The sequence below is a fragment of the Macrobrachium rosenbergii genome, chromosome 9 (assembly GCF_040412425.1).
Source record: "Macrobrachium rosenbergii isolate ZJJX-2024 chromosome 9, ASM4041242v1, whole genome shotgun sequence".
Classification (NCBI taxonomy): Eukaryota; Metazoa; Arthropoda; class Malacostraca; order Decapoda; family Palaemonidae; genus Macrobrachium; species Macrobrachium rosenbergii.
In genome coordinates this window covers 20,214,358-20,240,161 of record NC_089749.1, presented here as the reverse complement: position 1 = coordinate 20,240,161, position 25,804 = coordinate 20,214,358, and the positions used below count along the sequence as shown (strand labels likewise).

Sequence of the window (25,804 nt, the reverse complement as noted above, 5' to 3'; positions counted from 1 at the left end):
GCAAAAGTAAAAAGTAGAAGACAAACAGTGATAAGAGTTGGAAAAGTAATAAGTAGAAGACAAACAGTGATAAAAGTTGCAAAAGTAAAAAGTAGAAGACAAACAGTGATAAGAGTTGGAAAAGTAATAAGTAGAAGACAAACAGTGATAAAAGTTGCAAAAGTAAAAAGTAGAAGACAAACAGTGATAAGAGTTGGAAAAGTAATAAGTAGAAGACAAACAGTGATAAAAGTTGCAAAAGTAAAAAGTAGAAGACAAACAGTGATAAAAGTTGCAAAAGTAATAAGTAGAAGACAAACAGTGATAAAACTTGCAAAAGTAAAAAGTAGAAGACAAACAGTGATAAGAGTTGGAAAAGTAATAAGTAGAAGACAAACAGTGATAAAAGTTGCAAAAGTAAAAAGTAGAAGACAAACAGTGATAAAAGTTGCAAAAGTAATAAGTAGAAGACAAACAGTGATAAAACTTGCAAAAGTAAAAAGTAGAGGACAAACAGCGATAAAACTTGCAAAAGTAAAAAGTAGAAGACAAACAGTGATAAAACTTGCAAAATTGAAAAGCAGAAGACAACAAACACTGATAAACTTGCAAAATTGAAAAGGAGAAGACAAACATTGATAAAACTTGCAAAATTGAAAAGCAGAAGACAACAAACACTGATAAACTTGCAAAATTGAAAAGGAGAAGACAAACATTGATAAAACTTGCAAAAGTGAAAAGCAGAAGACAAACACTGATAAACTTGCAAAATTGAAAACCTTGAGCAGATGGGCTGTTTACTATCACAGTCCAAGTCAGCCAATCCAGCATTTAACAAAATGCCTATTTACTATTAAAAACGACCGTTCTCCAACCTTCAGCCATTTAGGCAGTCGGCCACTGACCTAAAAATGAATATTTAGAAATCTCTCGGCCCACTTCAGTCGGAGTCATGTGTCTCAGTCACGAGTATCGGTTTCCTTCGAGACACTTTACCAACTTTCGGCTCTGAACCAAAGACGCCCTGATGACTCATATCTTTCGAAAGAAATAATTTTGACAATCACTGTCAATGAGCTGTTCTCTCTCTCTCTCTCTCTCTCTCTCTCTCTCTCTCTCTCTCTCTCTTTTAAGGATGGCGTGACTGATTGGTGAATCACTTCCTTGTCAAAAAAATGTCCTTCCCTTTGGAGCGGGTAGCTCCAGAATGTTTAAGTGATTATTCTGGAACGAGGACGTTAACACCGTACTCTTCTCCATCTTGGGGGCGACCCAGCACAGTCGGCTAATGTCCATGTACATAACTGACTGCTTAAATCAACAAAGGCACAGTGGACTTTGAAAGGAACGTGCCTAAAGCATTTCGACTGGCAAGGGGTTCCAATTCAAGAGCCTTTCACTGGGGAGGCAAACGACTATATACCTATATGTATATATATATATATATATATATATATATATATATATATATATATATATATATATATATATATATGTGTGTGTGTGTGTGTGTGTGTGTGTGTGTGTGTGTGTGTGTATATATACATATATGTGTGTGTGTATATATACATATATATGTGTGTGTGTGTGTGTATGTGTCTACTTCGAAAATTTTTCTTTAAGACATATTTACATTTACGGTACAAAATAAAAAAAAACTTACGGATGTAAGAAGAGACGAAATACTTGATTTTCCACCGTTATAACATGAAAACTTTCTCCTAATTGAACATACACCTAATGGACACGCACTTAAAAGTAAACATAACTCTCTCCTACCACATGTCAGACAACGAAAATATTTCTGCGAGCTGCTTATTTAATACAAAGGAGCCATTTCTTAAAATATAAAGAAATAAAAAAAGTAAAACGCCACCACAAGGAAATCAGCACGACAAGAGATGGCGAATTTAGCGACAGAAATAAAATTTTACGCCCCCCTCACATGGACAGACATACAATCAAACACAAAAAACACACATATACATATATAAAATATATATACATTATATATATATAAATATATATATATATATATATATATATATATATATATATATATATATATATACATACATATACATATACCCATACCGACATTAATTTACAAGTGTGAGAGACACAGTCGTCGTTGGATTTAGGAACATTCAAGGAAAAAAGCTTGAGACGGATAAGGCTGACCTGAAGACATTTTCCGGCCCAGCAACTGAGATGATAATATACTTCCCTTCTTCGGCAATGACAAAAGCGCCTCTTCACTGGTAGCAGATGGGAAAAAAACCCACCAAGAAACATAGAAAGGAAAAGAAAGGAAAACATTCCCCCATTCTGGAACCACACAGCCTGAAGGATTGACAAAGCTGACTGACGGATTCGTAAGGAATAAGTCCAGTTATTCAACTGACGGAGTTTAAATTAGTGTGCCTAATTTTAAGGTTTTCTGTACCAATAATACTGTATATTTCATCGGTTAAGACCTTGAACATACTCTTTTTACATCTACACTGGCAAAGAAAACGTTTTATTCAGCAGAAATTCGATCCTTTGAATTTTACTCTCAGCGAAATCAAGTTCGATCCCATTAGTTTCACGTTCAGCAAAGATAAGTTCGATCCTATTACTTCCACGCTCGGCAAGCCCAACTTGAATCATTTCGTTGCCCGCTCAGCAAAACCAAGTTCAGTCCTTTTATTTCCTTGGTAACAAAATCTATCTTCGATCCATTTATTTCCAAGTTCGGCAAAGCGTATTTCGATACTTTTTATTTCCAAGTTCAGCTACGATCAAGATCCTTGATTTCCACCTCCAGCAAAGCCTCCTTCCTTTGTCGTTCTATATGTTCAGTCCCAATATTCTTACTGATCTCTCGTGAGTGGTAAGTTACCTAGGCAACTGGTTTACGGTATGTCATATCACAGAAGAAAAAAAATAAACTTGTCTCCAATCACCCCCTCCAGGTCTTCAGTTAGAATCCAAGACATAATCCCAAGCAACCCTTGGTAGGGATTAATGTCTGCTTATCAAGGACATTGGCAACGTGCGTACGTCCAGTTAATCAAGAGGAAAAACGCACAGGAATCGTCTCATATTTTTTTTAAATCTCAGAACTTAATTACAGTTCCAACTATACGTAAGATCTATAATTGTACACCAAACACGGAAGTAAAGTCTGGTGAGGCGGAGAAAGGAAGGGAGTGCAGATTTAGGTGGGGTGGGGGTAGTGAAAGGTGGGGAAAGGGTTTTGATAGGGAAGGGTGTGGGGTGAGGTGATAGAGAAGGAAAACGAGGGGTGGAAGGTGAGGGTGGGGGTGGGGGAGGGAAAAAGAGACTTGGAAGGGGGAACAAGCGAGTAGGTGACCTGTCAAACTGCCAGAGAGAGTTCTAAATGCATTACGTTTTCACGGTATCGTTTCGCTGTGCGCATCAAGTACTTACATTACCACTTTTTCTCTGTTTTTCTCCGTCTTACATGACATCTCATTATCGTCTTTCAACGTCCCCTTATTCTCTTATTATGGTCTCCTTCGTTTTTCTCCCCCCTCGGGATTCTCGATTGTTGTCTTTCTGCTGCTCTCCGTTCGCCCGTTCTTTCATTTCCACTGATCCATAAATCACATTTCTTGATCTACTTTTTGTTTTGCTTCTTTGTTCTCTTCAGCGAATTTCATTTCCTCATTCTCATCGGTGTAAAAATGCTGCGTGATATTCTTTGCAGCTTTTCAACCACAACGGAATGATTTTTACGGACAAACTTCAGTTGTTCTTGTTGGAATCAACTGTGGCCTTGTGTCAGCACTGCCTCTTACTCCCTGGATAGGCAAAAAGAGGCTTTGTAAAATCAACTTCAGAGAGCCTAAAATATTCACGATAAACTAACATTTACAGAGAACCGCATTCCCCAAGAATAAACACACACACACACATACACACACACAATGCAGCTAACAGTTAAATCTAAGCCCCTTCTCATGTAAAAAATCATATAAAATTCGCAAAAATATCTTCCGAAAAACTAAGACAAATCTGCACGACGTTCTAAAAGAGAGAAAAAAATCCTACACATTAGCTCTACAAACAAATCTGCACGACGTTCTAAAAGAAAGAAAAAAAAAAATCCTACACATTAGCTCTACGAATTCCCCAGTGCATGCGAAGCGCAGAGGCACGGGCAAAAAAGGCTAACTGACTTGCTCTTCGTACCAAGAGTTCTTACTTCATCTTAAAGGCCAGCTCTTTCCTGTGCCATCATTGCCAGGCTTGAAATAATGCAGTTGATTCCTGGTGACGTCGAGAGTGTCTCTAAAAAACCAAGCTGAGGAAGAAGAAGAAGAAGAAGCAGAGAGAGAGAGAGAGAGAGAGAGAGAGAGAGAGAGAGATCTGACAGCTCGATATACAGCTGGGTACTACTGCACGAGGCTTTTGAGGCATCATACATATAAATATAGGGTTGAAAGGAATGAAGGGGGCCCCCTTGAATTGCATTAATGGCTCCTGTCTTTTTTTACGGGCCTAGTAGCTGCAACCGTGAAGGAGAGAGGTAAAGATAAAAAGGATGGGCGCAGAGAGAGGGAGAGAGAGGGAAAGAAGGGGAGGGAGGGAGGGAGAGCATTGAGGAACCCAGTTGAACCACTGTATACGATAAATGCAACTCTTTCTTTAAAGGCTTAACCGTTAAAATTTGTGTTAGATTACCGCTGTTATTTTTATAGGAATAATGCAGATGTTAACAAATTGCTAAACTTGGGTTCTCTCCTTCTCTCTCTCTCTCTCTCTCTCTCTCTCTCTCTCTCTCTCTCTATATATATATATATATATATATATATATATATATATATATATATATATATATATAATATATATATAATGTGTGTGCCTTCGAGTTTGTTGCAAGCACACGCAAATAAGCATAGACAAGCGTTCACTGCACAGAAGTCATATTTTCATACATGATGTACTTAAACAGCTGTGTGAACTTAAAGACAATGACAAAAAAGAATTTCACATATTCTCCGATTTCTAAAACCCTGATCAAAACAAAGGATTTGTGCAGGCATAAAGCCCCCTAAAGCTAAAGGCAAAACGTTTCACGTTTCCCACGCTAATTTCAACAACGACTTAGCTGTGACAGTCACGGAAAGCCTATACCTTTCGAATGAGATTCCCAGAGAAAAGGCGGTTAAGAAAACCCTAAAGGAACCCCGTAGGCCTTGCGGGACTCCTCACACAGTCCTCAACACTTGGCAATCTCAGCGTCTCAGGTTCTTCCTCTTGTCAGCTTCGAGGCGGGGGGAGGGGAATGATGTATCCCTCCTCCTCCCCCTTTAGCGAAAGGCACTTTCTTATATGGTGATTCCCATTAACAAGTTATTGGCATATGTGGTGATAGGCTTTTTCTGATAAACTCTCGAAGCTAATATTTTTAAGTGTAGATTTTGTTCCCTTCAACATTCCACATGAATGAAACTATTAATATTATTATTATTATTATTTTCATAGTGGCGGTTTTTCAATTATTTTTACTATTCCTTCAACTTGCAAGGCAAGATGCACGCAAATTCAATTTGCAGACAAAAGAGACAAGTTAACCCAAAAATAAATACTCCTGTAGCGAGACTTCTTACCGGTGAAAGTCCACTTTAAAATTATAAAAATTAGTATCGCAAGGATTCTTTGAAAATAGAACCAGCACAGATTATACAATGTAAAAACCAGAGTCATGCACAATTTCCACGATAGCGAAAGATACACTTCTAAAAAGAAAGGGGGTTGAAAAGACATCCACAAAACAAAACCAAATCCAATTGGAGTTATTTCAGCTCTGTTGCCAAAATTCAAGCAGACAAAGGTATCCTTTTACTAAAACAGCACCACCTGAACCATTAGGGACGGTTAGTGCGCCAAAGCCATTTTCGAACACGCTGCTTGGAGTCAGATCTTGAGTAGTCATTTACTGATGGTTTTTGGTTAGTAAATTTTACCTGAATGAAGAATTTTACCGGTATATATATCTCGAATAAAGAATCTTATCAGTGTACTTAACTCGAATAAAGAATCTTATTGGTATCTTTAACTCAAAGAATCTTATCAGCATACCTAACTCGAATAAAGAATCTTATCGGTATCTTTAACTCCGTACACTTCATATACAAAGATACGGAACTACATAACTCATCAACCAGTACGTAATTACTGAAAGCTCACCTAGATATATATAAGGCCAGTCTTCCGTGATAAAAATAAAAGCTCATAAAAAAAAAATCACGTCTTTTGTTAGACAAAAATAAAAATTTCCACATAAAACATGAAAGAATCCATTCAAAAACTTGCATTTACTGAAAAAAAAGTCGTTTCTGATACGAGACAAAATCACTTTCAGGTTTTCTGCCTTTTTTTGGACGTTACGTAAAAGAAAAACGAGTAAGTTCTCGGCGTAGAGGAAGACTTTCTCGCCAAAAGCACGGGATGAGCCACTCCCAGGGCAATTGAACAGCATCCACCCCTAACGCGAAACATAACACACACAAACGAGGCAGGGCAGCGCGATTAAGGTAATACGAAAAACTACAAACAAGTGATAAAAAGTGGTAGGAACGATACGAGACGTCATAAAACCTACATAAGACTCTAGGGGAAAAGCAATTCAAGGAATATAAAACAAAGATAAAAATACGGCATGAAAGGGTTTAAGGTGATGGAAAAAAACTAGGTATGTGAATAAAGGAGAAATGAAAATACACAGACAATAAAAAAGGTAAAGTCGCAAAATATACAAAGGAAGTGGAACAAACGATTAATAGAAAAACAAAACACAAAAAGAAGCAAAAATACAATAGCAAATAGAAGATAGCCACAAAACTGAAGAGAGGTGGGTCAAAACCAAACCAGCATAAAAAATCTATGTATATAAAAATGGATGTATGTATTTGTGTGTGTGTATGTTTCAGTATAGCTCTGAAACGCATTGAGCAATTTCAACCAAACTTCGTATGCATATGAAATACTACCTTGAAAAGGATACTGTTGGGGTAAGACTTCACTAGCACCAAAGGGCGCCAAAGGGGATGGTGGTAAGAAGGGTTTCCCTGAAACGGGGCTGGTTCTGCCTGTAGACTTAGTAATTAAATAAACTCTACGAATTTATCATACCTCATTTCGGTACACATATGACTTACTACCTAGAAGAGAATAATGTGGGGGCAAGACATTACTGGCACCAAAGGGGGTGGGGGTGGGAAGGGGGTGACATGTAAAAAATAACTGAAAACGACAGTATTAGTGTCTAATCCATAGTTTTCGAGGTCGCTGAGATGAATGTTGACACTCCCGATGCCCTTTAAGTCCAAGTTCAGCCCTGATAGGAAGGTGGGTGGGGGGTGGGAAGGGGTGAAAAATAAAATTTCAAAAATGACATATATTAGCGTCTAATCCATAGTTTTCGAGGTCGCTGAGATGAACAGTAGCACTCCCCATGCCCTTTAAGCCCAAATTCAGCCCCAATGGGAATGGGGGGGGGGGTGAAATGTAAAATGTAAAAAATGTTGGGCATTGTAACTGAAGCAACTATCTTAACATGAGAGAGAGAGAGAGAGAGAGAGAGAGAGAGAGAGAGAGAGAGAGAGAGAGAGAGAGAGAGAGAGAGAGAGAGTTTTTCAGTTGTCATTCCGAGTTTTCTCAGGTAGCGCTGGGTTGCTAGTATGTTATAACAAAAGAGATAGGACACTGCGACTGCAATTATGCAATGGATGAAAAATACGAAAGCATCCGTCTACACCTCTTAACGGCCGCAAGGAAAATCAGGTTAAACATGTCATTTTTGTTTGTTTATTACCTGACGGTGAACACCAGGTTTTTATTTTTTATTCTTTAGTCACGTTATTTAAGACCCAAAAATGGCTGGTACCTTTTGTCTCGGTCCTCTGGTACTTGAATAACAGTTCCATTGTCTTCGAAAACCAAATACTTCGAATAAATTGGACGCTTTTTTTAATATAATTTTTACATCACTTCAGCCAATTCTTAGAAACTATGAAAAAAAGAAAAACTGGAAAGTCATCATAGAAAGTTCTGGTTCTGTGGAAATGTTTGGAAAAAATGTCATTACAATTTGAAACCAGAATTTTCACCGAAGTACTAGTTCTCGACCTTTAACAATTCGTATTGTGTTAAGCTCTAGCCGATTATAGCCTCACATGACCCATAAATAAGTATAATACAATTTCTTGTACGTAAAGGCCTGAATGCATAAAATATTTGGTATCTATCTAAATTTGCTGATAAAGAGGACCTCTGGTACCTGTACTATAAAGGTATGGAAACCTGACGTTTGGAGGGAATGGATTTTTTTCTTCTTTCATTCGTTACAGTACGTGGTAGCTGCCACACTACAGTAATGTGTAACTGAAATTAATATAATTTCTATGAAGAATTAACACAAGAATAACGCATTCTTTTAGGCTTTGAGTCCCCATGACACATCATTTTTGTATTTTACAGAAGGCAGCATTAAAACAAGTACAACACTTAACGAGAAGTTGTTAGTAAGAATCCTGTTGGAATAAAATTGGCAAAAACGCCGATCAATAAACATAATTTTATGGCAAATAAACTTCTTTTTATGCTGAGCAGACCAACAGAAAGAATCGCGAAGTGCAGAAATAAAATAAAATCGCTCACCTAAACAGACCATAAAATAAAAACCAATGTTTCTCTTTATTGAGAAAATAACCCAAACACGAGAGTCGGGCGCAGTCTAAACTAACAAACTTCGAATACACCATCTCTCTCTCTCTCTCTCTCTCTCTCTCTCATCTTCTTCTTGTGGCTATGTCTGTCACAAGATCCAAATCCCGAGAAAGTCTCCCGTCGCTGAACAATCCGCAAAAAGTTGGAAAAGGAAGCAAGCACAGAAGAATTATGAGAAGCAGGTGCAAGCAAACCAGGAGGAGGAAGACAGGATAAACGAGAGGAAGAGGAAGAAGAAGAAGACGGGTTGTAATACTTTCACGGTAGGTGATAGGGAAGGAGGAAGACGGTGAATTATTAGTAGCAGTACTAGTGGTAACTCCTACAAATATTTCAACGGAGGATGTCAACGCGAGAGGTTGATGGTGAAAAACTCCTACTATTATTAATAAAAATATTATTACGAAAACCTGGGGTGGATGCTGAAGATGATGCTGCAAGAGAACAACAGAAGTAGTAGCAGCAGTAATGGTAGTAGTAGTAGTAGTGGTAGTGGTAGTAACCACATATATTTCAACAGTGGAAGAAATCAGGTTAATGAGGATATTGGAAAGAAAATTAGGTATAAGATCAGTGGGCCTGCGTTATGTAAGAAGCAAAAAAAAAAAAAAATAAAATGAAATAAAATCAAATAAAATAAAAAATAAATAAATAATGTGATACTTGTAAGGCTAAGCTGTTGGACTATGAAATCGTTGAATTTCGTTTTTGTTTTATCTTAATTTATTACTTCTGGGAAGACTTAAACATCTTCATATTCACAGACTCTTCCCGTCCATTTAAACATCCCGTTCCTTCTCTCTCTCTCTCTCGCTCTCTCTCTCTCTCTCTCTCTCTCTCTCTCTCTCTCTCTCTCTCTCTCTCTCTCTCGTTTCCCTGTATCAAACTGCGTTTAGTTTATTATTTTTATGCTTTCCTGGAACTTGCTAGTGCATAAAAACACAATTAAATATAAAGATGATGAAAATGAAAAAAATAAAAATTCGGATCTCTCAAACAGACTATTTTATGCAAAAGAAAAATTATGGTTTATTTTCAATTTAATGAAACAGTTTCTATTCCAGCAATGAGACATAACGGTCGATAAAGGCACAAAGACTAGATGAATTTTGTGTATGTGACAGAGAGAGAGAGAGAGAGAGAGAGAGAGAGAGAGAGAGAGAGAGAGAGAGAGAGAGAGAGAACATCATTCTCCTTCATGAGTATCCTCAAAGAGAGAGAGAGAGAGAGAGAGAGAGAGAGAGAGAGAGAGAGAGAGAGAGAGAGAGAGAGACTGTAATTCACCTTCATGAGTATCCTCAAAGAGAGAGAGAGAAAGAGAGAGAGAGAGAACGTCATTCACCTTCATTACGTATCCTCAAAGAGAGAGAGAGAGAGAGAGAGAGAGAGAGAGAGAGAGAGAGAGAGAGAGAGAGACTGTAATTCACCTTCATGAGTATCCTCAGAGAGAGAGAGAGAGAGAGAGAGAGAGAGAGAGAGAGAGAGAGAGAGAGACTGTAATTCACCTTCATGAGTATCCTCAAAGAGAGAGAGAGAGAGAGAGAGAGAGAGAGAGAGAGAGAACGTCAATCCCCTTCATGAGTCCTCAAGAGAGAGAGAGAGACTGTAATTCACCTTCATGAGTATCCTCAAAAAGAGAGAGAGAGAGAGAGAGAGAGAGAGAGAGAGAGAGAGAGAGAGAGAGAGAGAGAGACTGTAATTCACCTTCATGAGTATCCTCAAAGAGAGAGAGAGAGAGAGAGAGAGAGAGAGAGAGAGAGAGAGAGAACGTCAATCACCTTCATGAGTCCTCAAAGAGAGAGAGAGAGAGAGAGAGAGAGAGAGAGAGAGAGAGAGAGAGAGAACGTCATTCACCTTCATGAGTATCCTCAAAGAGAGAGAGAGAGAGAGAGAGAGAGAGAGAGAGAGAGAGAGAGAGAGAGAGAGAGAGAGAGAGAGAGAGAGACGGTTAGTGGGAAAACCAACTTACCCTCATTATGAATCCTGAAGATTGCTATAAAAACATTTGAAGACGACCCAACAACAACGCTATAAGGAAAATTAAGCTCCAAATTGTTTACGGCCACCACAACGCGGAACAAATTCAAGAGACGTGAAAGTAAGATGCAATTTCCTTGAAACTTGCAGCAGTTGGTATCATGTAGAAGCAAACAAACAAACAAACCGAGAGGAAGTATGTGCGCTCGTAGAAAGTCATTTCTAGCAGTTGTCACAAATAAGAGAGAAAACGCAGACACAGTGACATTCAAAATGTAACTATACCTTGTATATATGCGCCCAGAATATAACTTCTAACAGTTGTCACAATGTACAAAGCACACGTGAACAATGATACGTAACAGATGAACATACACACACATATATAATATATACTTACATACATACATACATACATACATACATACATACATACATATATATATACATATATATATATATATATATATATATATATATATATATATATATATATATATATATTATATGTGTGTTTGTGTGTGTAACATACGAGACATAATTTCTACTAACTTCTGATAGTTTTCACCATTTAGAGGAGCAAATAATTTTAATTGAAAACAATATTTATCTCCGAAGAGCAATTCTTGAAGATTTTAGAGCCTTTTCAGTTCGTTTGTGACAGAACAGAGCCATTTGCCCAGCAGAGTGAGAAGGCTAGAGCCTAGAGGTGTTAAAAGAAGGAAATTATAAAAAAAAACTTCAGTAAAGAAAGATTAAAAACTAGAGGTCGAACTGCTCGCGATCAGAAGCAAATCTGTAATTAGGAATACCATGGAAGACAGGTTATGCTTTAATGAGCTACGTTTTAATCTAATTAATTTTAATTAACTGTTACTTATATATAATTTTATTTTACACGAAAACACATGGATAAAATTCGCTGGCTCAAGTTAGATTATCCGTGCAAATGGCCTTCTCTTCCGAGGCGAAGACAACAATAGAAGTCTGGTCATATCTGGTGCATGCTTCAAGGATTCGAGAGAGAGAGAGAGAGAGAGAGAGAGAGAGAGAGAGAGAGAGAGAGAGAGAGAGAGAGTGCAAAGGGTGTGAGCAGAGGTCTCCTTCGGTTGCCAGGTATGCTAAATATGTACCGCATAGATCTGCTTGACTGCCTAGGCGTCTGCATTGTCAAGCCAAGTGACTAAGGCACTCCTTGTTGACACGGGGAGGAAAATACACCGGATGAGAAACATAAATAACATGTCAGTTTGTGAAAAAACAATACTAAAAATGTAAAATAAGAGAAACAGAGCTGAAGTAACCGTGAGGAGGAGGACTGACTCAAGTGTAATATATGAGAAACAAGACTGAAAATGATAAAAGTGCAAAATAAGAATAAAATGTAATAATAACAAGATTGATTATGCAATGTATGTGAAGCAGGAATATATACAACATGTAAGAAAGAAAAATAAATGCTACACGTAAGAAACACGAATGAAATGTAACAACATAATCAAATTTTGGATCCTTTAAAATTATCGAGAAGAAAGTGGAAAATAAATAAAGTTCTCTACGATATATTTTTATTACACACATGGATACGGAACAGTCACACACACACACACACACACACACACAAATCAACCGAGATCCTTATCTGATTCTCTTTTTCTTTACATTTAAAGGTAAACAAAAAGTAAAACATTAACCTGTGACAATAAACTAATTTAGGAGATCACCAGTCTTAACAGGTGTAATGGCTAGGCACTGAATAACTTCTCACGATAGGTTGGGCGCCTGACCAAGGAGCCATAAAGTTTGTTGAGAGGGAGAGGGAGAGAGAGAGAGAGTTCACCACTCAAACATTCTCTCTCTCTCTCTCTCTCTCTCTCTATATATATATATATATATATATATATATATATATATATATATATATATATGAGAGAGAGAGAGAGAGAGAGAGAGAGAGAGAGAGAGAGAGAGAGAGAGAGAGAGAGAGAGAGAGTACACACACACACACACACACACACACACACACACACACACACCCTCTCTCTCTCTCTCTCTATATATATATATATAAATTATATATATATATATAATTTATATATATATATACATATATATATATATATATATATATATATATATATAGAGAGAGAGAGAGAGAGAGAGAGAGAGAGAGAGAGAGAGAGAGAGAGAGAGAAGAGAATCTCTGATATCAACAGATCTTGCATATTATCCAGGAGAGAGAGAGAGAGAGAGAGAGAGAGAGAGAGAGAGAGAGAGAGAGAGAGAGAGAGAGAATCTCATCTCTGATATCAACAGATCTTGCATAATATCCAGCAGAGAGAGGGAGAGAGGGAGAGAGAGAGAGATAGAGAGACTGAAAACAGCAATAAACCTTGAAACGTAAAAGCAGTTGATAATCAAAACACCCCGAATGCTAAATGGCTCCCAAGTGTTACTTGGAACTCTGAATTGAATCCTCCTCGAGAGAAGTTTGGCACTCGCCGAGGTCAGCCCCTGCGCCGTCTGAGGACAGCAATGGTAGTAAGAAAACCTTCGAAAGGAGAATGAGAGAAAGGGGAAAATAAAATCTTTCTAGAAGGCTGAAAATATATAACGACTTTAAATTGGAATATACGAAAATAGTGAACAGATTTTAAATCATAATAAAAAAAATATCTGAGGTAATTAAGATGAAGTATTATACCCTTCACGAATATACTTGAGAATAAACACTGAATAAAACGAAAGTGAAACAACAGTGCACTGTATCAGCTCTCTCTCTCTCTCTCTCTCTCTCTTAGGGAAAAAAGAACACAAGAGCCAACACAAAAAATAAACTAATGAAATCTGTAGTAAAAGTCCACTTTAACAGCTCTCTCTCTCTCTCTCTCTCTCTCTCTCTCTCTCTCTCTCTCTCTCTCTCTCTCTCTCTCTCTCTCTCTCTTAGGATATAAGAGACAACACTATCCTTTTTTAAAGGAAAACAAAAATAAAAACTGCATCCAAACAGACAGAAATACCTCCTTCTCTCAACATCTTTCCTACATAGACTAAAAATATAACGAAAGGAAAATTGCTCTAATAATACCTCTTTCTCTCACAGCTTAAAAAGCCTTCGTTAATAGAGAGTTAAAATAAAAGTTAAAATCTCTTTTTATTTTCTGCAAAGAACGCTGACACTTAGCGTCCGTCTGCGCAGACAATTGGTGCCACATTTTGCAGCGACGCGTGAAATGCACCCCGAAAATTAACGGGGTTTGGTAAAGACCGGACGAGACTCGTTTCCTACAGTTGTCTAACCTTGAGTTTTGCTAATTTACCTCTTCGATACGTCCACCTCTTTCCCAGGTTATACCTTACGGCAGGGCTTTCGTAACACCTAAATGCAGGTGAACAAGTGCCTAAATCTCTTCTATACCTATCTGTAATGCCTGTAAAATATAAGACAACTAATTGTATACAAGTTTCACAAAAATGATAATACATACATAATATATATACACACATATATATATAGATGTATAAATATATTATACACACATACTTATATATATTATATATATATATATTATATATATATATATATATATATATATATATATATATATATATATATATATATATATATGATTATTATCACTTTTGTACGTGATTCATTTATCACACATTACCTGTGGTAATGTGTGATATACATATATATATATATATATATATATATATATATATATATATATATATACATACACATATACATACATACATACATACATACATACATATACACACAAACAAGTGCTGTTTGTGTGAGCGCGCCTAGCCTGTGCTAGTAGCAAAAAACATTAGTCATTAACATTAAAACTGAATAAACAATGCTAATGTACTTCATTTCCATTACAAGAGAAAGAAAATAAAACGTGAAACCTGGTTGACCCAAACTTGGTCGTAACCAACCACAACAATCAACCTACTCTTGAGGACACCCTTACCTTGTAACTTTTCTTCTTAGTCAGCCCCTTGATGCTCTTGAGGGTCTGTTATTGATAGTCCACAAGCAAGCATGCAAAGAAGCAAAGGCAGTGTTACTCATAAACTCCATTTACTAGATATTAAAAGGAGAAATTAGAATATTCTATTATCTTTTTTTTTTTTTTTCAAAATCTGTGCGAAAATAAAACCGAACCTTTAAGCTTAAATCAGCTGATTTATGCGTTCTCAGTAATTACCTAATTCATAATCCTTACAAAAGCCACATTACATGAGAGAAAACTCCTTTTGATCACTTGGTGAATTACGTGACTTGATTTCCGTAGGTCCGTAATTTCAAAAGTCTACGGAAACTTCACGCCTAGCTTCAGACACAATTTGTGACCAGGTAAGCAATAATACAATGGACATACACATCAACAACAACAATAACAATAATATTACTAATAATAATAACACACCAGGTTATACTACTTACTGTTAAAACAAAATAATAATAATAATAATAATAATAATAATAATAATAATAATAATAATAATAATAAACCGGGTTTATACTATTTACTGTTCAAACAAAATATTAACGACTCATTCAAAATTATGTTAATTCATGTTTGCCTTGGAAAACCTTCAGTAGGTCCTGCCCTAATTGATACTACTTTCACTTTCACGCATGATCAAAAACGCTCACGTTTTTAAACATGTAAATATTTTCTCTCACTAACACTTATTCCATAAATTCACAATTTTATAATATATATATATATATATATATATATATATATATATATATGCAGTATATATTTATATATATGTATATACATATTATGTGTATATATACAAATAAAATATATATATATACATATATATACTTATACATACAGTATATATTTATATATATTTAGTAAAAATGTGAACATGTATATACAAATTTATCATATATATATATTTGTAGGTATGTATGTATGTATGTATATATATATATATATATATATATATATATATATATATATATATATATATATATATATATATATATATATATATAAACACACACACTTAAAGCGGCTTTTGTGCAATACCTTAGAATCACATAAAACACTTCAAAATTAACTTTGTTTCCAGTAACCATCAACTTCACCGTTACACATGATATACAACCTGGTAATCTCAATATCTACAAAAGATAATCAGGGGGAATATCACATATACAGTGCATTCCGTTAAGGAGCCACTCCGGATATACGCTGGTAACAAAGATTTATTCAATCAAGCGCCGGTTGCATCTCCTGGTACAATCAGCTGCTTTCTAATCAGGGTATCGCGCTAGCTCAAGGCCAACTTTATGCAACAGAACAGAATGAGTATTGTTTAATATGTGCAAACATTACAAGGAAGATGTCTGAAAGCCGTTAAATTGCATAGCATGTATCCACAAAATACGTTAGAATGCGTTTATGGGATAAATGCGATGAGGAGTGTGACGAGAATAACCAATATTTAAGAAATAACATAATTTTATGAGAAAATCCGTTCTATAGATCAATTTCTTTGTTTCTCTCCCATACTATTATCACTTTTGAAGGTAACTGATTTCTCTTCATCATGAATAATCCGATTCTGTTCTCATACAAAAATAAAAATAAATGTAATCCTTTCTTCATGATTTGATGACTGTCATTTCTGAAATACAAATATGAAAAAGAGACAATATATATATATATATATATATATATATATATATATATATATATATATATATATATATATATATATATATATATATATATATATATATATATGCATGTCAACAGAGTCGGTGAGAAGAGAGGAAGGTGCGGGGAAATGATCTGTAAAAATTACCAGAAAAATTAGATTATGGTGAATGGAAAAGAAAGCGATATTTGCTAAGACCGAGCAAATACATAAATTTATTGAGTACACATACCTATCCCGAAAAGATATTTTAACACTGTTACACGATACAGATTTTCAAATAAACTAAAAAAAAAAAAAAGATACAAATCCTAACATCAATGGCAAATATCTAGTCTAAGATGACTGCCATTTTAAATTTTTCTTGCTAGCCCAAAATTATATATTTTTTTTCATCTTTCTAAATCTTGACTTACTAAACCAAAATAATGTTGGTCAACATAACTGCGTTAACTCAATTCATATAGTCTTATTCACTCTCTCACAAAAACACAAACAATATGCGAAAAGACAGGGTTAAACATTAACGAGTAGTGACGGTGAAATATTTGGTTATATACTCCCTCAACAAAAAAATGAAAACAACAGAGACTGGAATGAATTTATTGAGGATTTTTAGCAAATACATTTACAAGTTACTCAACATTTTAAAATACAAATAAAATTTCATTAAATAAAATAAAGTGCACATGCAGTTAGTTCAAAGACTGAAAGGGTTACAAGAAAGATGACTAGATACCACAGTACGAACGACCCACTGCCAGAGATAACTGACATCTTAAACCAACACTTTAAGACTGCTGATTCTATCACTAAGTTCTTATGACTTCTACAGGTACAGGCTATAAGTATCCCTGCACATACGTCACAGTGGCCTATGAGCAAGCATATGTAAGGTGGCAATCTAAAGAAGTGACTCTAAGACACAACAACGCACATACCGTTTTGTGATATATAACTCTCTGAATCCACGTGGTGTCGCTAATGGTGCCCTGAACCTTCTGGGTATAAGGGCGAGCCAGTGTGCTCATCTTGCTGAGCACAGCAGCTGCCCTGGTTGACTTGGAGTTGATAAGGACTTTGAGGGCAGACACAACGTTTATGGCATTAGCATAAACATTTGCAGTCCTCCGGCTTACCCTCCCAGGTGAATCGCTTCCTCCAGACTTCTTATGATGACGAAGCTCACGGGTCAAAGAAGCGTACTTGGGGTCGTTTTCGTCGTCTAGTGCAATGACAAACTCGTCTTGAGAGTAGTCGGGTATGTCAGCATATATAGTCTCTGCATTATCCTCATTGTCGTCCACGTAACGCAGTTCGTCCATGCTGATCGAGGTGGGAACAAGCGCCTTCTCTGCTTCCAGCACGTCAGTTTCATCAGCTTCCTCCACTCGCCGGAGATTTTTGGGGATGTCATAGGTGGACAGGAGTTTGGCCAAAACCTCCTTTTTCGATTCATCACTGGTTGCAGTACTAGATCCAATTCGACGACTAACTGCTTCTAGTTCCTGTGCCAATTCTTCTACAAGCTGACTTAATTTTGCACGACCTGTTGACTCTGTATCTGAGCTCTCAACTAGTGAAGTTTCTGACGCCACCAAAGGACGAGGCTCTGGTGATTCTACAAGCTGTGGTAATTCCCCAAGCTTGTCAGTTTCTTGTATCTCAGTTGTCTGTGTAACTGACTTTGATGTGACAGAGCTCAATGTAGGCATAGTGGACTTGGAAGATGCTGATGGCCAGACAAGTGTAGAAGGTGAAACTGGTGATATAGGTGATGAAGGTGAAAGAGGTGAAGCCCCATCAATTCCTGTAGGGGCTGCATAGCCTGGATTGTTAATAGTGATCACCGCTGGCCTACTGGGTTGAGTTTGTGAGATTTCTGAGGCTCGCACTGTTACTTTACCGTAACAATCGGTCGAAGAAGCACCAATGGTTGTAACTACAGGGGCACAGCCAGTAATAAAGCTCTCACGTTTCTGCATAGCCTCTTCCCGAGGAGTGAGGGGAAGAGGTTTTGCATATATGGGTTCCTTGGGTTTTATTTTACTATAAGTTGGTTCTTTTGAGTCTTTGCTGGACAGCCCGGCAAGTTTGCGAACCTTACTGTAAATCGGTTCCTTAGGCAATGTATTGCATTTAGTATCTTTGGTTTGGGAATAATCTGCATTGGATCTGAGATTGGAAAAGGGACCAAGTGTACCATACTTTGAAACTGGGATAACTTGGTCTAGCGGATCAGGGCTGGTTGGGCTGGTAGGAGTTGAAGCAAATGGAAAACCTTGTAAAAGATGAGAAGGTGGACTAGTAGGACTTTGAGGGACAAATGGAGCATGAGGGTCTCTAGGATTGAGTGTGGTATATTTTGGTTCGGGCTTAACTACTCCAGAAGTGCTGGAATTTGCTTTGGCTGCACTGGGCTCAATGGGCTGAAAGCTTGTTTCAATGCTCAGCTTTGGTTTAACTTTTGCATATATTGGTTCTTTTGATGGATCCTTTTTCTTAATAATTCTACTGTAAATACTCTCCCTTTTTGAAACTGTCGCTGCTTTGGTCTCCTCTTTATTAGGAACCTGTGGCCCAACCATCGTATTTTCACTTGTAGTAATACTAGTAGTCACCTTAGACGATGTGACTTCTGTTGATGCTTTTGCACTAACCTCATTTATTTGTTGCCCTACTGATGATGACATAAAAGAGGATGATGTAGAAGAAGCTGTAATTACCACTTCTCCTGGATGTGCTACCACTGCTTGAACAGTTTCACTTTTTCCTTCCATTGGCACAGCTGGAAATGAAAACCGATGTGTTTCCTTGTGCTCAGGAGTTACAGGGATAAATGCAGACCTCCTTTTTTCAGCAGTCTCTGACAGTAAAGAAGTAAATGTTGATTTTGAATTGTCACCTTTTTCTGAAAGCATAATATCAGAGTCTGAGAAATACCCTGAAGTAAGACTCTCAGCTCTGCAGGTCGAGGCTATACTGAGAGTTGTAGAGGAACTCTCAACAGCCTTTCGGAGCACAACTTTACTGGTATCTATAGGAGTTTCATCTGCTGATAAAACAAGGGTCTCATCACTGGTATTAAGCAATGATGAATCATGAGGGTGCCTCTCACTTTCATCAGACGTGTCCAGCAAAGGCAACTTATCACTTACATTCACTACATTCTCGTCACCCTTTTTCAAGCGCTTACTTCGGACATCGTCAGTTATATCCGTTATTTTCTCCACCTCCTTCATGACTTCATCCATCAAACTTGTACTCCCAACATTTGTGGGCGTGCTTTTGAGTTGTTTATCGCCAAGAGTAGGAGCCAGTGTCGCTTCCCTAGGCTCCGCGTGTGTGTCCCCACTCTCCATCTCGGTTATCTCTTTAGTTATGGTGTCCTGCGTGGTGTCCAGATCAGCGGTCTCTGGAGCTGCACAAGCAGCCGCTTCGCCCACTGCACCATCCACCCAGTCTAAGCATGCACTGTCTAAAGTATCTGCTTCGCAATAGCTACTAGGCCGTGAACCTGGTGCCAAGCTGAATTCAGTGGCACTGGTTGGGCGGGAAGATGGGGTTTTATCCAATCTTAGAGTGCCAGGGATATCGCTCTCTGAGAAGGGGGCATTGCCCAATGGCATGCTCTTCCTCTGCTGAGATTTGGATCGACGAGAAGTCGACAGCTTGTCAACAGACATGCTGAGTCTGTGCTTAAAGTTTCGAATCTTATCCATATTATTTTGGTCCGCGGCACTAACATAAAACTTTAATGTAAACAAAGCTCATAAAAATAGGTACACACCACACAGCTTTATAGCAGTTTTTGTCAGTCCTGTAATTTCCAGTTGAATAATTTACTCTCCAAGAGTCAGTCATAAATTTTCATAAAATCGCCCACGTCTGCACTACGATTACGACACAATAAAACATCCAATAATCACCAATGCAAAGTCTTTTTCCTTTGACGCAACATACAGTACTTTATATCACAGTTCCAATTGTCCGATAAATTATGATCTCGCCCACTTTAGTGTTTCACTTTTGGCTATTGTTCTCAAATCTTCGTATTCACCTCGAGAGGCCTCAGCGGCTATACGAACGGCAGCAGAAGAAGTGACTGGGGAAACAACGAGTTCATGACTCCCGGGTCATATTACTCTACTTCTCACTCCCTCTTGGACGGCAACGACATAATCCTCCTCGCATTCCCCAAAGCCGAAAGTAAATTGAATTAGCAGAAGATGAAACCCTTCAGTGACGGGATTCAAAAGAGCGGGGGAAAGAGAGAGAGAGAGAGAGAGAGGGAGAGAGAGAGACATCAAACCCACCTCCTCCCCTCCCTCGATATTCCAATGGCAGGTATCTCAGCCACGAGGGGAAACACGAGACTTTGAAAAGGGCTGTCACTACAAAACATGACTCGTTTTTAGCCACCCCTTTTTTTAAACCGATAGAATTTTGCGGCCTTCGATAGAATCTGCTTCTGCTGTCCGGGCTTTTTCAAAAATCCAAGCAGAAACTAAACGTTCTTTTCCTACGTCATCTAAAGGCTGAAACTCCGGTTCCTCGTCGACGTCGAAGCCGTGCAGCCGTAATGACTCTGCCATCTGCAGAAAATTCGAAACTAAAATCTATAGTGAAAACATTGTCGTGAGCTCAAGCAAGCATCCCTCTTCCGCTCCTCCCGAGTGTCTTCCACCCACTCGGTATCCTGCAGCAGGCACCGGGAACAGGGGCGCGAAGCAGGAACGGCGAAGTCCGACCGACCGACCGACTCTCGCTCGCACGCACGCACTCTCTATCGCACACCAGCAGAACCCGGTAACTAAAAGTCTTCTTCTTAAGCGCCCGTTTGCCCTCGCCTGCTACCCCTCGTCTCGTGGCGTCCCGGTGCCAGACCTGGAGGTGCCAAAAGCATGGGGGGGTGGAGGGGAAGCCACGCTGCCAGGCGCATAAGGAAGACGGTGCCAAGGTGGGCAGAAGGGCACGGTACTGTTGTCAGTTAGGACCGAATTATAAATCCACGAGAGATTAATAACCGTGATATTGTGCTAACACTCGAGATGAATTGATCGCCTTTGTATGCATGAGAGAGAGAGAGAGAGAGAGAGAGAGAGAGAGAGAGAGAGAGAGAGAGAGAGAGAGAGAGCATAAATTATATAACTCAATGGTAATCTTTTTACACAACAAATACAAATTTCACTCGAACATATTCGGGGGTACTGTTATCCGCAGCTCCTAAAACATAGCGCTAGAGAATAAGGAGATCTGATGTTTCTTTTTGTCTTACTTCCCACAAAGAAAAGAAAAAAAAAAATGGAAGGGAAGGTTAACATAATAATGTGATGCAAACAGAATGTATGGCGTTAAAACATCACAGTTATTCATTTATTCAACTATTCATTACAAGTAATTCTTATTATTATCGTTCGACAAAGAATATTGCCACAAAAAGTCTTAGAAAGTCTATGACTTCCTAAAGTCTTCCGGACAAGAGTCCATAGATCAGAATACGCAAGCTAAATATAAAACATCAATCTTATAATTCATATGAAGTACCTGTCTCATATAATTCAAAGTTATAACAAAGTTCAAAAAAAAAATTCTATAATCTTGCCGGACTAGCTGACATCTAGACTGCCAGAAAGACTGACAGACACATATAGGGCAAACACAGGTAGTAGACGACCCCGAATGATAAACCGGCACTGGTTACTGTAAACTTTGATGATCTCTCTCATTTGCTAACATACATGTAAATGCAAGTACATGTACAATCACTCAAAAAAGTTTTGCAACATACTTCAAAACTTTTCGGACAACAGCTTATAATAGCGACATCTGGCGCTATTTGGCAACTCAGTTGTAAGCGCATGAGACAACTGAACACTAGTGGTGGGTCCGAGAAATTACCTGCAGTTTCCCTTAAACAGGGCTTTTTCTGATACTGCTTACTGTTGTCATATTTTACTTAATCAAAGGATGTTACTATAATATTTCAGAGGTCATTGCTGTTCTTATGTTTTAATATTTTCATCTCCAACTGCCATCACTATCGTTGTTTTATCTCCTTCATATGTGTGAACTTTGTAGACATAGGCCTACGACTGTTACAAGTTAAACTATTAGTCTTATTAACATCAACAAATACGACTTTTGTAAAGATTTGCTTCACATTATTATTAATTAAATTTCTGAATGACTAATCCTAAGTATACTGTGAACTAGTGAAACTTAATATAAAATATACTGAACTAGACTAACAGATTCCACGTCTATTTTTGTAATACACAGAATATAAACGCACACATACATGCATACATATATATATATATATATATATATACAGTATATATATATATATATATATATATATATATATATATATATATATATATATATATATATATATATATATATATTGCCGTTATCCTGTGTAATTTCTCATTTCTTTCATTGCTACTTAGGCCTATTATTTTGATGCCTCTTATGAAGTTAACTGAATATATAACGCCTATTTTTGTATTTCTTATTATCTAAGTTTCTAAAGAATTAAAATTAGCTAGAAGTTCAACATTAATTTAGTAATGCTAAATGCCAGTATGCCAGCAGTGAAGAAGACTACCATGCTCATCAGTGGAGAATGTCTCCTCCTCATCGCAAAAGATGACTCGTACAGAAATCATCGGCCACTGGATTTATATTATAACGCAAACCCTAGCCTCTATTCTTTGTGTTTCGCTGATATGAAGTGTTTCTTGGCAGGAGTATGATGAAACAATATCTTGGTCTCATGTAGCCTCTTATGGATGGTTTGAGCAGCAACTTGAAGGGAGAGCGTAATGTTCTCTCTTTATAGCAACATCGGTTGTCAGGGGGGAGTTAGGCGGAGCTCCTTCAGTGATCATCCGATGATGATCCTTAACAGTAGTTTTTACAATGAATTTATCATGTGTCTTCGTTCTCTCTGTTGTTGTATCCCTCTATACATGGTTGTTTTACTTACGCTAAGCTGCCGAGCAATATCTACGATAGAAACATTAGTCTTATCAAGCTAATGATTGTGGTGCGGATGAGTCTCTTGCCCAACTTACGGTGCAGGTGACGTGACAGTTTAGTTTAACTTTCCTGCCCGAATGTGGAGTCACACGATAACATAAGACGTTATGAGATTTTTTATTTTTGTTTCTGACAATGATAATGGTTGAATTCTTTCTTTATTTATTTATAAATAATTACATTGATGATTATCCAATATTATTTTATTAGTTCAATAAGCTTTTATCTGGATTCGAAATATAGTTTCTTCTTTGACTCTTTTGCCCAATCATCTGAAGTGAAATCTTTCAAAATGTTTCGTCATTTTTCGTAATATGAATTTTTCACTCACCATTCTTTTTTATATTGTTAACCGTATGATTAATAACCAAAATCGAATAAGAAAATTACATTTCCTTGTAAATATCAAAAGAACAAATTACTGTAAGGTGAACGAAAACTTCTGGAACATGTTGCAAAACATTTTTGAGTGACTGTACATTTCATTAAAAATCACACACACACACGCACACACATATACTGTGTATATATATATATATATATATATATATATATATATATATATATATATATATATATATATAAGAGAGAGAGAGAGAGAGAGAGAGAGAGAGAGAGAGAGAGAGAGAGAGAGAGAGAGAGAGAGAGAGTTAAACGTGTAAATGTAAGCACACATACATTACATTAAAAGTCACATATATATACGAGAGAGAGAGAGAGAGAGAGAGAGAGAGAGAGAGAGAGAGAGAGAGAGAGAGAGAGAGAGAGAGAGAGAGAGAGAGAGTTAACAAACGTGTAAATGCAAGTACACATACATTACAAATCACACATATAAGCGGAGAGAGAGAGAGAGTTACTTTTATATCTGTCGAACGGCATCACCATTCCGGAGGTGCGGGACGACCTCCTCGGAGGAGAGAGAGATTAATAGAGAGAACAATTCAATACCCGTAGGCATCATGAGGCGGGTGATTAAGTAGCCGAGGCGTGAAAATGTACTAATAAAAAAAAAACCTAAAGTAACAGTACAAATTCCCCCCGACCGTTGTCTTTCCATCCACAAACAAAATACCTGACGCTCACCTGCATAGCTCTGATCACCGGGAAGCACCTGGCTCTTTGGTAAACAACAATACAATGGAATTCCTATAAAGCTTCACCGTTCATCAACCTGCTGTCTGAGAGGCTCGTCGAGACCAGACGAGTCTCCTGACGGAGAGGAAATACCTCATTGATTACTTATTATAGGGTGGTATCAAACATGCCACTCGGGTTCTTTAATCGTGGGGCTATTTATGCTGACGAATGAGACTTAAAGAAATATGGAAATAGCCGATTTTTACTTAAAGGCTACTAAAAATATTAAAATACCGTAGTTTTGGTTTTCGTGGGGCATAGTTTATTAAAAGAAGAGAACATTTAATCTCTCGACAAAATGTAGGCTTCTTTTCAATACTATGCGAAAATAACTCCGTAATTTTCTTTGAAAAAACCATTCCCCTCTTAACGAAGATAAATCTACATTATTCTTAATCAAAATACAGAAAATAGCCCCATTTTCACTCTTGGAGAAAATCGGTCCTCTTTCCATCTATGGAAGAATGGCCTAAATTTGCTTCTAGAAGTAATAGTCAAATCTCTTTTGGTGATCCAAAATAGCCTTTCCTGTTCTCGTCCTCAGGTAACATTATTGTTTATATTCAAATGACGAAACACCTTCCTCATCACAGTACACGTGTACCACGGGGACTAGAAGTTGGTGACATGCAGCCAAGTAACTCTTGATGACCAGTACACGGGGAAAACAGTAGACACAGCAAGCGCAGAAGTAAAGTACCACTTAAAAGCGCAAAAAGTAGTTACTTTCCTTGAAAAGACAAAAGAACATTAGCATTTAAATTAAGTCGAACGTAGAGTTTTATCTACAAAAAAAAAAAAAAAAAAAAAGCAGCAGTAAAGCAAAATCTCTCTACATGGAAAAGGTGGAGTGAACACGACTAGTTTTAAAAGGTATTAGTATAGTAGCATCCAAAAAAAGGCTAACGAAAGTAGCACTGATGGAGAATGCTATACTTACGTAGCATCGGTAAAAACGCAAAGAAAGGCGACATTCTGGCATCCACACCTGGTAAATCCCAAACAACGTAAGACATGTTTGGTCATGTTAGATTCAAGACACTAGTCCATCGTGGACGTATTTCAAAAGAGTTTGTGCCGTAAACACAATGCCTTCATCTGGAAATGTACACAACACAGTCAGGCATTCATACATCATAACAGAAACCCTGAACAACATGTTTGTCCGTACGCGCGCGTGTGGGCGGGAGGGCGAGAGAGTGAGAATAAAATAGCTGATTGA

At 37.5% G+C, this 25,804-nt stretch overlaps 1 protein-coding gene across 9 annotated transcripts in view; it reads right to left on the bottom strand.

The window, feature by feature from the left end:
* Window positions 1-21,291, bottom strand: part of Nost (Nostrin) — a 251,346-nt gene extending 230,055 nt beyond the window's left edge. For 5 of the 9 annotated variants that reach the window (XM_067108486.1, XM_067108494.1, XM_067108490.1 and 2 more), the window contains exons 1-2: window positions 17,340-21,259; window positions 14,685-14,729 (exon numbers count right to left, since the gene is read on the bottom strand). In XM_067108486.1, coding sequence (XP_066964587.1) covers window positions 14,685-14,729; window positions 17,340-20,120 — 2,826 coding nt within the window. In that variant the 5' untranslated portion in view covers window positions 20,121-21,259. Of the gene's footprint in view, window positions 1-14,684; window positions 14,730-17,339 lie in introns of all 9 variants that reach the window. The other 4 variants (XM_067108488.1, XM_067108489.1, XM_067108493.1 and 1 more) reach the window with 2 other exon arrangements.
* Between the last annotated feature and the right edge of the window lie 4,513 nt (window positions 21,292-25,804).